Here is a 16322-nt window from a genome sequence, read left to right as displayed (position 1 = left end):
AAAAATTTGCTTTTCCTCCCTACAGCAACTTAAGAACTAAGCTCTGACGTTTTACAACTTTGAATGGTTCCTCAGATCTTTCTGAGTGAATTGTTTATGAATATAGCACTGATGTTGTTGATGGGATTTTGATAAATATTTTATTTCATCTTTACTTCCTGGTAGTGAATGCAGGAAGTGATATCAGGTACATGTCATAAACTCATTGGCAATTTCTTGTTTCAGACAGCACAGCCTTCCTTAGCATGTTTAAAGGTTTTATTTATTAGGACTTAGATGACTTCACTAAATACAAAGGGTGCCAAAAAAAGTATACACATTTTAAGAAAGGAAAACACTGTATTAAAATTGTAATACTCAATATATACGGATAACAAAAGATGAATACAAGTCGTGTATACTTTTGTTTTTGGCACCCCCGGTGTATCACCAATACTGTCTAATGTGGGCTGGGGTGGGGGACAAGCAAAAATAACAACACTGCATATAATGGGCATCAAATTTTGGTCATACTCTCTAAAAATTCTTTAAAATTCATGCACATACCTATGTGATTTCAAACTTCACCCACTTTAAATGCTATGTCTCTGTCCCATCGGAGATGCAGGCATTTTTCTATTTTTCTAAATCTAAAAAATAGCAGTGTTATGGTAACTAAACAGACCTTTTCAAGGCACTAACAAAAAAATAAAACACATTTCCTGAGGAATTTTAACTATGTAATTCTTCCACTTGGGTAGTATACGGTGGGGTTTCTTTTCATTTGTTAAAAGAAAAAAAGGTGATACCTTTGACATTGACAGATGTGTTTGCAAGGATATGGCAGCAGTATTACTAACTTCCATGCATATGTAGAAGTATTTTTCAATGACGTACCAAAATCCACAGATCTAAGAAATGCCTATAAAAGTAAACATTTATTTAAGGTACTCTGAATATGCCTTTTTGTTTATTAGAAATGTCTTCAAGACTTGGGTGTTTGCTAGTAATTAATGATGACTTGATTAAGCTACAGGATCTAAATCAGTCCTTTCTAACCAGGAGGAAATAATTGAAAATATCTGCTTACAGGTAATAACACAGCTTTATTACCAAAAAGGTTTTTGCACATTGCTGTGGCAATATTGTGTCTATTTAGGAAATGGGTCACTCCAAACGCCAATGAAAATAGGTTCTTCAGGTGACCAAAACTGAAAACCACTATTTCCATGTTTCATTAATCAAGATTAAAATATAATTAAAGAATAATATTTTACATTAACATCTTGGCTTTGTATGTTTTTTAGAAGGAAAAGGCCTGTGGGTGGAAATTACCAGTGATTTCTGTTTTTTTTATTTCTTAAATCATTAAACCATGCAATATGTATAAAAATGGAATTGTAAACACATTTACGTCCTGAAAAATTACTATTCCTAATGTATGAGCACACCATTTCACATTTTTCATATCCTATTCCTTTACCTTGAAAATTCTACAGTTTTTTTTAAAAACCTATAAAAGACTTCAATTCAAAAACAACACATCATCTTCACTTAGAGTAATATAAGCAAATGTTTTCAGTTTCACAATACATCATTTACTGGAGACTCTGCAATGACTTATTGGCAATAAGTACCAATAATGGTTATTCAGGAATTATAAACAAGGCCAAATAAAGAGCAGGAAGAAGCAGCGCCACCTACCTAAGGATCAGTAGCTCTCAGGATCTACTTCAAATGCAAGTTTTCTCTTCTAGACCTGAACTGTACTCTGCTGTTTCAGAAAGGACAGTGTTATCAGTCAGGGTCCCTGAGGAAATAGATGGTACACTCAAATGAGGATTATAGGAGGAGGGTTCTATGAAAGGTTTTTGGTTTTGGTTTTTCAAACGGGCAAGGATGTATGTAAACCACAAGTACAGCCAGGACTAGTAAAAGCCAGGCTCCCACTTCAACCCTCATCCTCAAGGGATGAGAGGAGGAAGCAGTTACTAAAATGCAGAGATGGTAAAGGCTGTGTGGGAAAGAGGGCCACCCCTCCAGGGCTGAGACCTTTGGGGGAGGCCAGCCTCAGGCAACCTGCAAGAGAACTAGGGAAATAAACAAACACCTCACCTCTTCTGTCCTCCTCCCCAGCTCCAGTCTGCCTTCCTGGGAGACTGACCAAAAGCCAGAGGGCAAGGAAGCCTGATGACAAGCCCTACAAATTAGCCCCCAGGCCTGCACAAGAAGAAGGTGGAAAGCAGACCAGGCTCATTCTGGCTTAGTCAGTGATCCAGGTGGCCACTGTTCAGTAGTTCCCACTATTTGGTGTTCGGAAGACACTGCCAACACAGCTTGTGAATGACAAACACGTGGGGAGGAGAGGTTTGGCGACTGGGGGGTGCAGGGGGGCAGGGGCTTAAGTATAAAACATAAAATGAGAAGAATGATAGAGAACCATATGACTTCACTCATATGTGGGATATAAAACTGAAACAACAAAGGAATAAGACAAACAAAACAAAAACTAATCGACACAGATAACAGAACTGTGGTCACCAGAGGGTAAGGGGGGAAGGGTGGTAGAAGAGGGTAAAGGGGTCAAATATATGGTGATGGAAGGAGAACTGACTCTGGGTGGTGAACATACAATGCAATATATAATGTGTTACATACAGACTTGTACACGTGAAACCTGTGTAGTTTTGTTGACCACCGTCACCCCAATAAATTTTAATTAAAAAAAAAAAGGGTATGTAACTCATCCATAGTGGGGAACCTACCACTTGGATTTACATTATGGGACATGACAAATGAAACACACGACAGCAATAACCCATCGATGAAAAAATTGACAGCCAGGCTTTTCACAGGGCGAGTCACGTGAAGGAGTTGAAGGAAAGGGGAGTACCATGTTTCCCTGAAAATAAGACCTAGCCGGATAATCAGCTCTAACGCATATTTTGGAGTGAAAATATAAGACTCAGTCTTATTTTACTATAAGACCCGGTCTTACCTAATATAAGACCGGGTTTTACATTAATTTTTGCTCCAAAAGACACATCAGAGCTGATTGTCTGGCTAGGTCTTATTTTCGGGAAACACGGTATCTTCAGTAGAACCCAAAACAGCCATCTCTAGTTTGAAAATATTCACATTCCACAAAATTCTGGTTATTAGAGATCACAGGAACCGGCACGGAACGAATTGTTATAGCAGTTCAAGCTTTTCATTTTGGAGCCACAGTCTGATTTTATCAAAATTCTTATCCATCCAACGTATATTTTCCTCAATGGTTTCGATTGTCTGTTGGACACAACGGAGCTGAGAGCCATTTTCTTTCAAAGAGCTGAAGAATCCTTTCACCTTGTGGGGAAAAATTGGGTTTTTAAATGTTTGCTTTATTACATTACACAAATAGAAGTTCAGGCTAGTTAAAAGAAAACTGAAACCAAAATTCCAGTATTTGTCAAAACTATCTAGAAGGCAGCACCAGGTGTCTGGATACGATTATGTACACAAACTTAAGCTATATGAAATGAGCTCATGCCTCATGATGTCAAGTTTTGTGTTTTTTTTTCTGCAGCTTTTTTATTTATTCACAGTTGCCAGATTCTAAAAGACTTCACTGTTTATCACTTTCTAATTAAGGTTTAATTGAGTGTGTCTATTTAATGTGTATTCTGTTATATACACACAGATGCAAACTTAATTTTTTTAAAACATGATATCTAAAAAGCAGAATGTGCAGAGTATCCTCTTTGCCAAGCAAAACAGTTTCAACCACATAAGTGCAGTCTTTCTCCACAGACTTGGCCTTGTATGTTATTACAGAAACACTGTGGGAAATGGGGTTCTTAGCAAGTTATGGTGGCAAAACCCCAAACTTTGCCAAGTTTTTGTTATCCTAATCCACAATTCATGTATTGTTCCCTACGGATACAATCCACACAAAGTTCCCCATGGTTTTAAAGAGATAAGAGACTCTTGACTATCTCCTCCAAAATATCGTTGTTTCATCACTGGGTATCTTAACCCCTTTCAGCTCACATGAGAAATAGGCTGGCTCTGCCACAGCACGGATCATTGTGCTACTCTATTTCACCTTAAAGGGTTCTTAACCTTTTCCCATAAATTTTCACAGCATTAATCCATCAATTTTTGATTTTGTAGACAGGAAGCAAGTCTAGGCCAAGATGTTTTATTTATTCAGCATGGATTCCAGACAGTTAATTCCTTGAAAATCCATGTCATAATATCACACTACGAGTTTGGAAATAATAGGGGGGGTAAGAGTAGGTTTTTGAAAGATCGAATTCCAATTTTAAATGATGCAAGGTTGTTTTAAACAGTTCAACTGTTCAATGATCTGGAGGCATGCCGTCCTGCTGTAGCAACCTCAAACACACTTATTCTGCTTTTCTGTCCTACGTAAAAAGTAATTTTTAAGCCCTAACATTGTAATTGTTGTAAGTTGTAGATCAACCTATTTCATACTCTCAGAATTCAAGATTGATATTAAAAATTACTGTGAGCACTTTTCAATAGTCAAACCACATCAATCATTTTACCAGGTGGTTAAATTATTTAATCCTGAAGGAGCCCAACATAATATTACCACTAAAAGCCAGGCCTACAAGAGCTGTAACAAAGCCAGCTTTTAACCCTAGCTCTTAAATCTTCCCAGATGCAAATTATCTCTCCTATTATCATCTGCATTGGGAAATGCAGCATCTTATCTGAGTATTTGATTCAAACCTTCCTCCCTGAGAACATGTTCTGTGCAATAAGCAGCACGATAGAGAAAATCAGGTTTATTCTACTAACTTGTTTGATCTTGCACAAAGGATTTAACTTCACTGGCACTCAGTCTTCTCATTTGTTAAATGAGGATTGTCTCTATAATGCAGAGCAATGGTGAGTGGCTGGAGTTATGAAACATGGGTAAAGTGCAGAACCTGAAACCCTGCATGTATCAGGGACTCAGCCTCACCCATTTATTTATTCATGAAGATTTACTCTGGTAAATCTTATTCCTCCCTTTGCCTTCATTACTGTGCTAGAACTGAGGACGAAGCAGTGAAGTAGGCAAGTACCCTACCCTCATGGAGCTTACTACAGTCTACCTGGGGAGACAAGTAGTAATCTATTGCTATTATAAATGTACTGCTGTGAAGAAAATAAACCAGGGCTGTGCTAGGAACTGGGGAGGGGGTGGCCTGCTTTAGACAGAGTGGTCTGGGAAGGTGACACCTGAGCTGGAACCTCTAAAGGATAAAATAAGCCTTTCCAGTGAAAAGTTGGGGAAACAGCAAGCCAGACAGAAAAGGAAAAGTGCAGAGGCTTAGAGACTAAACAGCTGGTGGCCCAGGAGCAGGAGGAGGCTGAGTGGCTGGAGTGTTGAAAGAGTGACCAAGGACAGCAAGTGAGAACTGGCCAGAGAGGTGGGCAGGAGACAGGACCTCACGGTGTTGTGCACATGGGAAGGAGAGGTTTGGAATTTCTTGCAAGAGCAACAGGCAGGGTTTCAAGAAAGGGGTCAGTCGGCAGATTTTCAGTTTTCAATGTGGAAAAACAGTTTGGTTAACGGCAAAGTGTCAGGAGCGGGGCCAATTAGGAGGCTATCACCACAGGCCAGGCTAAAAGTAAGAAAGGCTCGGATGGGTAAGGGGCAGAGAGAAGTGCATATATGGTGCACATGCTGGAAATAAAGCCAACAGCATGGGGATGAATTAGACGTGAGGGGAAGGAAGGGCTCGGGATGACTCTTTCATCTTAAACATCAGTAGGACATTCTCTATTATGACAACATCTCAGGCTGTTGCATTTCCATGCCCTGCCTCGGTGTTTGCACCTGATGTTTACTATGGGCACACAACACTCTCCTCCGAGATATCTGCATTTCCTTCAGTATCCACTCAGATGTTTCCTAACCATCCATTCCCTACCCCAGTCACTCTCTATCCTTACCTTACTTTATTCAGGCTTCAACCTGACGTAGGTTGTAATTGTCTGATTCCCTCAGTAGAATTTAAGTGCCATGAGGACAGAAGCTTTGTCTATTCTGTTCATTGTCATAGCCCAGAACCTAAAACTACGCCTGCCATATAGTAAGAATGTAATGTCTTCAATGAATTAACGAGAAAACAAGTGAGTGAATGAAATGTTTTGTGGCTACAGATCTGGTCACCGGACAGCTGTCCAGCTATTCACAGCCTATGGACAGCTCTTCAGTCATCGCATCGACTGCCTCTGCTGTAGACCTCACTGGGGTTCACGCTTGAAATATTATGTGCATGTTAATTTCACAAGCCTGAGTGAGGCTACTGAAAACTGGACAAAGGCTAAGTAAGGGATGTGACATTTCTTTCGCATTTTCAAAGCGCTCCCCCTGTATTAAGCTACATCATGGTATAACCTGACTATACAAAAATTACTATGAAAATATTAGGCTCTCATCTTTTTTCTAAACGTAACATTTTTTTTAAAGTCATGTAAAATTAGTTATACAACTTCACTATAGAAAACATTATTGCAGAAGGGACACCACAAAACAACTACCCATACATATGTGTACATCAAATTCCTCTGAGTTTAAGACTTGAACAAAAGTCTGTTTTCGGGGAAAACATGTATGTTCCATGGTTCACTCTTACCAGACAATGAGAATAACTCATATTGTTTTCTCATTTTTCCGTGAGTGCTAGGAAGCTGTGATAAATTTAGGGTACAATTGTACTAAGTTATCCTCAGCATAAATCCTTCATCCAGTTATCTCCTTCTGTCCATTATGCAGCTTTCTGTTCTTTATTATAAGATTTCTTTTATATATGGACCTTATAAGTTGCCTGCAATTCTTTCTGAAAGTAGATGGTATATAAATAACAGGAAATCATGAACTTGGGTTAGGGGAGAACCAAGAGTCCAGACCAGCCTCTTTCGTAATAGTTATATGATCACTTCCGTCACTTACACTTCTAATGATTGCTTTTTGTTTAACATCCTGAATCGGGGATTAAATGTCTAAAGTAATTTTTAAGCCCTAAAATTTTGAATGGCAGGGCTAAGACTTCTTAACATGTTTCACTAGTTGATTTGTAACTGATTTTTGCTTATGTCAACACCATAGCATCCAAAAAGAATGTTTACTAAGTGACAAAAGCCCGTTTCTAACTCATCACATCCATAAAGTATTTTGTCTACCTCATATTTATTAGCTAATTGTCACTTAGCTTACAAAGAAAGATTTTTTTTTTTTACCTCTTCAAGCCGTGCTCTTGTGGAGAATTGATTTGTTGTTCCCATTACCATGTACGCTATGGAAGGGGAGCCAAGGTCAAACCTAGAAATGGAAATTGTCAAAATATATTAGGAAATATTTCTTTCAACATGTATTTTTAAGTGCCTCATGTATGTTAGCGTTTAACTGAAAACTGGTTAGGCATTAAAAACAGACATGATTCCTACCCTCCCAAGGGGTTAAGATCTAGTTGCATAAAATATATACCAACTACTGAATAAAAGATGAAGTACCCAAAGGAAAATGATAGTGGTACCATGTTTCCCCGAAAATAAGACCTAGCTGGACCATCAGCTCTAATGTGTCTTTTGGAGCAAAAATTCATATAAGACCTGGTATTATATTATATTATATTATATTAATTATGTTATTCATATTATATTAATTATATTATATTATATTATATTATATTATAGCCAGTCTCATAGTATAGTAAAATAAGACTGGGCCTTATATGAATTTTTGCTCCAAAAGACGCATTAGAGCTGATGGTCCGGCTAGGTCTTATTTTTGGGAAAACATGGTAGTAATGCTGCGAGAGTTAGATAAGGACAGCTGCAAACCAGCAAGTGTTGAGGAGGGAGACTTCAAATAGGTCAGTGGGTGCAGGAAGGGATTATTCCAGATAGAATGGAAAACTTGACTATCGGATGCATTAACTAGCAATGAATTAGAGTTTTATATTTTCTAAGGATATTTTAAGTACCTCTACCTTCTATCTTCAATCAAAACAAACAAAAAAAATCCCTTTGGACTATCACTGTTGCTTTACAAACAAAGCAAAACCACAGCAAGGTTAAAGAACTTTTCCAGTCACAGCACAATTTTTGGCACTACTTACTTTTCTACAAGTTTATTCCAGTTTTCCCTCAGAAACTGCCAGGCCAATGGATATCCCACCGGGTTTCTGCCAACAGCTCTAAGAATACCTGGAAACTCTTGAGTTTTTATTATATCTCCCTTAAAACTTTGGTCTAGTAGCCTAAAATGATTGAGAGAAGAAATGTTAGCAACGAACAGACCCTGAAAAAGTTACAAGTGACTTCAATAAAGTAATTTGTGAAAGAAAAGAGCCAATTTGCCAGTAACAAAGACAAAAAAGATGAATAGGTCGCCAGGGCCCTGAAAAACTCGTTATAGCTGCGTAATAGCAAAAACTAACATTTATATAGTGTTTACAACACCCATTCTCATATTCTCTCATTTGCTCTATAAGAGTAAATAAGAAAGGTATATTTAGTATACATTTCTAAATGTGCTATTTTAAAGATATATACAATATATACTCCTTTAAACACTTTTCCTAACATCTGCTTCCCCCGAATTATTTATCATACTCATTAGATGTGTGCCTGCTAGCATAAAATGTTTCCAGTGGAATAGGCAGTTCTTTGCCAAGAGAACAAAAATAGATGCCTGAAGGATCTAATTTAATTCCTCTTGGCCACAGGAACATGAATGAGTGACTCACCACTGAAGCTTTTCCTCATTTTGGCTAGTACAAAGGGCAAATTCAATTTGTTCTTTCTCAGTACTGGACAAAGACGACTGATATTTCTTATAAAGAAAATCCCATCCTTCAGGAGTCTGGGCCCCCACAGCAAACACTGCCAAGGTCACGTCACTGGGCAGTCTGTGGAAAAGAATATGTCCAGTGAGAGTCTGAGATTCAGGAACTGTTTGTGGATGCAGAATAGTGACCGATTATGAACTGATATACTGGCCCCAAGATCAGAGAATCACGTCTAGACATGTAAACAAAAATAACATCTTTCCTTCAGTTACATTTTAGGAAAGAGGCAAGAGAAAGTATCTAAAATTAGGGTGTAAGTAGCCTTCTCAAAAATGCAATGTGAAATGCCACCTTTATAAATACCGACATATCTAACATACTTCAATGATGCTGGGTGACTCAACAGGCAGTCACTTTTCAAGCCAAAAGTGAGCAATTCAAACTAGATTCAAGATGTATTCCATGAACAAAAGTCCATGGAGTCCAATAGGACCACCGTGGGTATTTTTTTTAAATGGAAGCATGTATGAGTACTGTTGGCTTAGTATTTCCTAGAAGGGATTTAAGCCCCAAATCTAAAAGGAATTAAGTATAGCAAGAATTACATTACCAGAGGGAGGAAGATCCTAGTTTCCTTAGGCAGTGTCAGCAATTATTATGCACCCCCTGTCAAGGACTTTGGAGGCCCAAAGAAGCGACTGTGAGATGTACTGCTCAGCTTCTGTCCAGTACAGCTCAATTTGCATAAGGTTTTGAATCCTTAGTTAGACAAACTGGGAATGACTCTATCCCCATTCTAATTCTCCAGGTATCTGACTTTTGTGCATAGAACTTCCTTCCCACCATTTCTTTAAAGAAAGCTGAGAGGTATTATAGATAAATCTTAGAAAGTAATTTATTTTTCCAAAAAGGGCAGCATGGGAGACTTGTCTGAACTTTTTGTTGTTTTTTTTTTTCCTCCCAACGTTTAGTACTGATGGAAAATAGGAAAGGTACCCCTGACGTGAACAAACTCAGACCTCAAATTTCCATTGGCTTCCTTCCAGTCTCTGAAATAGCCTTCTGCCCTCTGCACACAGGGCTGGTACTTGCGCACACAGGCAAGCAGGAGGAGCTGACTCCGCAGCATTCTCTGGGACACGGAGCCCTCGTCAGTCCAAGTCTGCTTATCAATGAGGTCTCTCAGCAGCCTGATGAGAAAGGCCTGAGGGAAAGTCACACGTGTCACTAGTACTGTCCCAGGTCCTCGCATGTCTTATATAATCTAATATCCCCTCAGGTGATAAGGAATATTTTTTAAAGCTGGAAGCAACTCTTATTTTTTAAACCATGCAGTTCTGTTTATATTTAATTATAGAAGGGGTCAAAAACAAGAAATACTGATGAAAGATTTTAGTATTTATATAACAATCTTTCATAAATAGATCGCTATTGACTTAAAATCAGGATAAATTGCCACTTTTAAAACAAACTAAGAGTGTTTATATGACTAAATTTTGAGAGCAAATTATACAATGAGACCTCATGGCATTTTGCCAAAAATAACAATTTTGTGCCTCTTCCTCAAGTACATGAGTCCCAGAAAATCTTAATAGCAACCATCACAACACAGAAGCAAAATGAAATAGAGTATTATAGAAGGAAGGGAATAACACATCCATGAAAATTAAGTACAGAATCTCATAGTGCCATGCCTATTTTTAGTGCCAAAATAAAACCAAAATCTTTTGGTAGTCAATCCAAACACTGAGGTAATTTTGATTTACTTTAATATGTATCAAAACATACACGCAATGGTAAGAACTCTGTACACCCACCCACACCAAGGGCAAACTTAATTTATTTCAGGCTTTTACCTTGAATTGAGTTTCCACTTCATTCATCTCTCTTTTCTCCATTAACTTATACATAGGTATCAGCTCATTCAGACCTTGGAACACGGGCATAATTTCAGTTTCATGTTTCAAGTACAGGGTTAAATCCAAGGCTTTTTCAATCGGTAGCTTTCCATTGCTGATCAGGAGACACCATGGTTAGTTTAAAAGAAAACCCAGAAAATCAACATTTTGTTTCAAAAGATATTTTAACAATCTTCCAGCAAACCACTTAATCAGATATAAATACCCCTTATAAATAATGGACTTTATATTAGTATACTTTCTGTCACAACGTAACATCTGACATGTTTACACTGTGTTATTATTCTTAAACAATAACAGAGCTAGGGCTAACTTGTGGACAAAATGGAAGTACGTCAGTGTCTATCCCTCTATGAAATGTTGGATAATACGAACTTCCAGAGTAAGAAGGGGATTTTGAATCAACAATTGTTCAGGAAGCCTGGTGAGACAGACTGCCAGTCAGTCAGCAGTAAGAGCCTCTGGAGTCAACACATCTTCCTCTCCACTCCAAAAAGAAACTCAATATAGATATAAACCCTTCATTATAGAGGGCTGGTGTAAAAAGCCTCAGAGATACAGTATATGCTCATATAAGCAAATACAAACCCTCTAAGATTTAAGCACTAACATGCTACTGAGGGGAATAGTTTTAGGCATGAAGAAACAACTTAGCTAAGCAGCCCACCTTTAACCCCCATTGCTTTTTGTAACCTCAAGAGGCCCAGAAAAGGAAGAACTCAACATTTAGAGCAGAGGAACACAGAGTATGAAGAGAATTATAAAATATTCCTTTGTTAAAAGCCATCGTCGTGGGGCAAAAATTAGATAGAGTTGTTGGAGTTCACTCTAAGGTCAGTTGGTTGGACCAAATTGTATGAGCTGTATTCCATCAAGACGCTATGAAGTTCAGGTGTCCAGTTGGGGGTGGAGGTTGAGGGTGAATCCCTCCTTTAGTCCAAGAGATGTAATGCAAACAGCTTGGGCCTTGGCCATTTGGTCTTCTAAGAAGGCTTCAAGATGTTCAAGACTCAGCAGGGTAGAAACCTGATCCGTTACAGCAGAGCCAGAGAAACTGCAGGACAAGGCTTCAGGGACTAGGCCAGGGGCTTCTCCAGGATGCTGGTCTCCTGGTTTTCTACACTTCTGCCTCAGTGTGATCTGACTTGTTAATGAAAAAGATTGAAGTACAGATTTTTTCCTTTACCTTACTCAGCTGACACAGACAGGAGGTTAATCATAGAGCTAAAAGCAACCTTGAATTGTTAAAACTTAGGGGAAAACACCTTCAACTTCTTATTGGCAATCAATCATTTTCATCTTTAGAAATCAAGAATTTGAGTGATAACAGCTGCTTTCAGAAATAAACGAAGACTCTGAGGAGCTTGTATTACCTGACAAGCTGAAACGCACTGTTAATGAGACTGGCCCGATCATTACTGCTGATTGCTGTGTGTGTTCCTTGTAAAAGGCCAGTCAAAGAATCCCATCCATCATCCTCATAATGCACAATGTAATAGCCGTTCATTCCCACATTAAACTTGATCCATTCTACCTCTTCTGGGAGGATGAGCACATCTAGAGCAAATAAAATAAATCATAGTTCCATTTTCTCTCTCGACTGATGAAAGCTTTTCTGATCAGAGACTGGACCACAAAACTGAAGGCAAGTTGAATACTGAACAATTTTAATACTGAAATGAGTTTCATATTGAACACATTTCTTTCAGAAACCAGTAAACAGCTTCCCAATAGACAAAAGCCAACACTAGTTTGAGACTCCAATTTTGTGAGATTTATAGATCTATAAGAAGAATGCAGCCACATTTCAGGCCATACACACTATATAACTCAGCAATGTTAATAAAGTAATGGAGAATTTTCACTAGTAATCCCTCCCTCGTAGCATTACATAACTCAACTGTTTTAATCTCTATTTGGCAAGATACTGGCTTTCTTTTTTGCAACCAGACAGTATTTTCAAACCTATCTTCTTCATGAGAAATTGAAAGCCAAAGGTTTCCTGGAGATAAAGACTGACCTGATCCTTTTTGTTTTCACCAAGATAAACAGCAAAAGAAAGTATCTAAATTCTGCACATTTCCATAGTTCTGTCTTAAATTAACCTAGTTACTTCCTCAATAAATTACCCGTTTTTGTCTTCAGCAAAAATTTATGGACTGAGTTGGATTTGCTGGTGATGAATGTCAATGGAACATGCCACAGGTACCTAAAAAAATGGAAGAAGAGTTGTTCATTTATTGATTCAATTTAACAAGCAGTTATTAAATCACCTATCATGTGCCAGGCACTAGCTAGTGTAAGAAAGAATGGTACAAAAACCATTATAGCCAAGAGATCAAAACATCCCCAGCCTGTTTTCCAAGCACAATTCACCCTTATTGGGCTCCTTGAGCAGAGCTAGGATCTGGGCTCAAGTGTGCCCAGTTAGCCTATACAGTGATTGGTTGAGTGGAGCTCAGAGGGCCTAACGTAAAAACCCTGACCACTTATAATGTCACAAACTGACATTATGTGCCTCCTAAATCATATACTAAGAAGAACACATCACGTCTATGGAATTCCTACCAAAGCACACCGGAATCTGATCGTGAAGAAACAGCCAAAAACCCAAACATTCCATAAAGTAAATGGTCTATACTCTTTAAAAATGTCAAGGTCAAGAAAGACAAAGACTGAGGAGCAATTTCAGAGAAAAAGGACTAAAGAAATGTGACAATTAATACAAGGTGATCTGAATATTAAATCCTGAACCAGAATTTGTTTTCTTTGCTATAAAGATATCATTAAGACAACTGGAAAAATCTGAATAAGGTTCGTAGATTAGATAATAATGTTGTATCAAGTTCATTTCATAATTTCGATAATTATGCTGTGTTCCTGTAGGTGAATGTTCTTGTGTTTTACGAAATACCACACTGAACTATTTTGGGGTAAAAAAGCATCATACTCCAACTACTCTCAGTAAAAATATATATAGCTTATATGTAGAGATATATAAAGTATATTTTTTGAACTCTGATATTTTAGGTTCTGTATCTATACCTATACATACATATCTATACAGATAGATAGAGATAGAGAGAGAGAGAGATATGGAGAGAGAGAGCATGATAAAGCAAATGTGGTAAACAACTTATATCTGGGTAAAGAATATATAGGAATTCTTTGCATTCTTCTTGCAACTTCTCCATAAGTCTAAAATTATTTCCAAATAAAAAATTTTTAAATAGTGACCATTCAGGGTCAAGTTGTGATGTCCTTCTACAGTGTTAAGCTGACAAACAGGTTCTAGGATCTAACTTAGACTTCCAAAGGAGAGAACTGAGTGTCTCATAATTCCCAGAAATCACCTAAATGTTTATGTCCTTGGCTCCAACCCAAATGCCAGGTACTATTTATAATTTAGCGGCTGTTACTTAGATTAGTTACTGGCTTGAAATCAGCTCCAAACATTACCATCCTATAAAACTATAAAACATGAAAACGTTAAAATAATTATATATCATCAGCTTTACTGAGATGAACCAAGGTTTAGAGCCAGCTTCATCCTCTTGGGAGGTGGTGGTACATAAGTCAACTTCATAGGATACATAGATTTAACAGAAATATTTTTTTAATTAAATTTACGGGGGTGACAATGGTTAGTAAAATTACATAGGTTTCAAGTGTACAATTCTATAATACCTCATCTATGTGTCACATTGTGTGCTCACCACCCAGAGTCAGTTCTCCTTCCATCACCATATATTTGACCCCCTTTACCCTCCTGTACCACCCCCCCCCCTTTACCCTCTGGTAACCACTAAACTGTAGTCGGTGTCTAAGAGTTTTTGTTTTCGTTTGTCTTGTTCCTTTCTTGCTTTCAGAAAGTTTTATACCCCACATCTGAATGAAGTCATATGGTTCTCGACTTTTTCGGACTTATTTTGCTTAGCATAACAGCAATAAAACTAAGGGCACTATGTGAAAATAAGGTTTTATCCTACCCGGCAGATGTTACCTAGGCAACAAAAGGCGTTTTTCTCCAGAAACATTACCCCGTTTCTGTGGTGTCAGCTCCTTTCACATAGTGCTCTTGCTGCACGTGTACGTTCCGCCCTCTCACTGTCACGGTTACCAGCGGAAAGCCCTTCTGCAGAGTCCAGGTGTTCATCATGGTTTTCACGTCAAGGCCTTCCTGTCGCCAGTGCTGGTTAAACAGAAAAAGCAGATGCATGACCCACTTAGACCGGACCCACTTAGAGAGAACCCAAGCTTTTGCTCAGAGCTTCCGGTATCAGTTGACAACCTCCTCGGTGAAGCTCTTCCTCATCCCTTCCTCAGCTCCCAGCCCATCCTGCTCCCTTCCCCCACTGTCTCCAGCCAAAGCATGCTGTCCATTAAAGCACTGACTGTTTACTTTTCATTCTCTACCTCTACATGTGTATGTCTTAAGAAGAGTTACCATACCTGGTTTTACTGGGCATACTTTGGGCTTGACACCAAGCACAAAGCAAGCATGTGAATGAATGAAAGTAGAGAAGCGAAAGTGGCCAGATGTTCAACACCTATGTAATTATGCTGGCTCTTAAACAAGCAAGGTGGGGAAAAATGTTCAGTCAAGAGCCTGCACTTCCAAAATGGTAACACCCAGATGGCCCGCACTCAACAGTCAGCTCAAAAGAGGATAGTCTTTGATATGAGAAAAGCTTTCAGGAAATATTTAAGAGCTAGTAAAAGGATAAAATATGCTACAGAACAAATCTAGAAACTACTGAATAAAGCTATCTCTAATAACAGAGACTCCAGGAAAATAAAAAAATATATAAAATTCTGTTAAATCTCCAAGCTATTCCTTAGCTGCCTATGAAAATATTCAAGTCCAGATAAACAAAGGCTCAGACTGTTTTGTGACTCAGATGTTATTAATTCTTTACAGCTTATTATTTGAAAGCATGAGTTAGACCTAAATTCAAACCCCCCTCCCCGCTCTGAAATTTACTAACCACATGCCTTTGCGTTTCATGTTCCCATCTGTAAAAATCAGGATAATAGTCCCCACTTACAGGTTTGTTGTGAAGAGTAATGGAGATAACACACACGAGTGCTTAGCACGTGCTTGACACATGGCAAGTGCTCAAGAATGCTCACTGGCATTATTTGTTTTTTCACAAATGAAGAGCTATGGAAATGATCGGCAGAGCCTGCCTGATACAGCCCTAATCTCCCACAGAAACATGTCATAAATTCACTGCTTTACAGAGAGTGAGGCTGAAGAAATTAGTGTCAGTGAGACGTGTTACCAAAGAAGGCTGTGCAACTCCCCTGTGTAGACAATTTTTAAGAAAAATTGTAAAAGACTGTCAGCCTGGCATAATTTAAATACAGCCTTACAGAGGGTGAAGGTGATATAATCAAGAACCTCAGAAAGCTTGGCACAGAGCCATCCTTCAAAGAATATGGAGTAAGAGAATGTGCGGAGGGGTGATGTGTACAGATGTAAAAACTTACTGAGGATGAAGATGAATGTTGACCTTTAGAGCAAAAGCCATCCATCCTTTCTGTGCCATCTGTGGGGCAAATCTAAAAACCGAAAATATACACATCACTCTCAGGTCTGTAAAAAACACTCAAGATTCTTCTCAGA

General features: G+C 38.4%; 1 protein-coding gene across 2 annotated transcripts in view; it reads right to left on the bottom strand.

Annotated features, from left to right (window-relative positions):
* The window catches only part of ERAP1 (endoplasmic reticulum aminopeptidase 1), a 42959-nt gene that overhangs the window by 6601 nt on the left and 20036 nt on the right, over positions 1-16322 (bottom strand). Inside the window, exons 11-20 of one of the 2 annotated variants that reach the window (XM_081053926.1) lie at positions 16187-16258; positions 14734-14885; positions 12823-12902; positions 12067-12250; positions 10631-10787; positions 9794-9978; positions 8733-8894; positions 8103-8243; positions 7222-7303; positions 934-3327 (exon numbers count right to left, since the gene is read on the bottom strand). In XM_081053926.1, the coding sequence (XP_080910052.1) occupies positions 3172-3327; positions 7222-7303; positions 8103-8243; positions 8733-8894; positions 9794-9978; positions 10631-10787; positions 12067-12250; positions 12823-12902; positions 14734-14885; positions 16187-16258 (1371 nt within the window). In that variant the 3' untranslated portion in view covers positions 934-3171. Of the gene's footprint in view, positions 1-933; positions 3328-7221; positions 7304-8102; positions 8244-8732; positions 8895-9793; positions 9979-10630; positions 10788-12066; positions 12251-12822; positions 12903-14733; positions 14886-16186; positions 16259-16322 lie in introns of those variants that run through there. The other variant, XM_081053927.1, reaches the window with a different exon arrangement.

Source organism: Rhinolophus hipposideros (assembly GCF_964194185.1).
Source record: "Rhinolophus hipposideros genome assembly, chromosome: 7".
Taxonomy (NCBI): domain Eukaryota; kingdom Metazoa; phylum Chordata; class Mammalia; order Chiroptera; family Rhinolophidae; genus Rhinolophus; species Rhinolophus hipposideros.
This window is presented reverse-complemented; position numbering and strand designations above follow the sequence as displayed.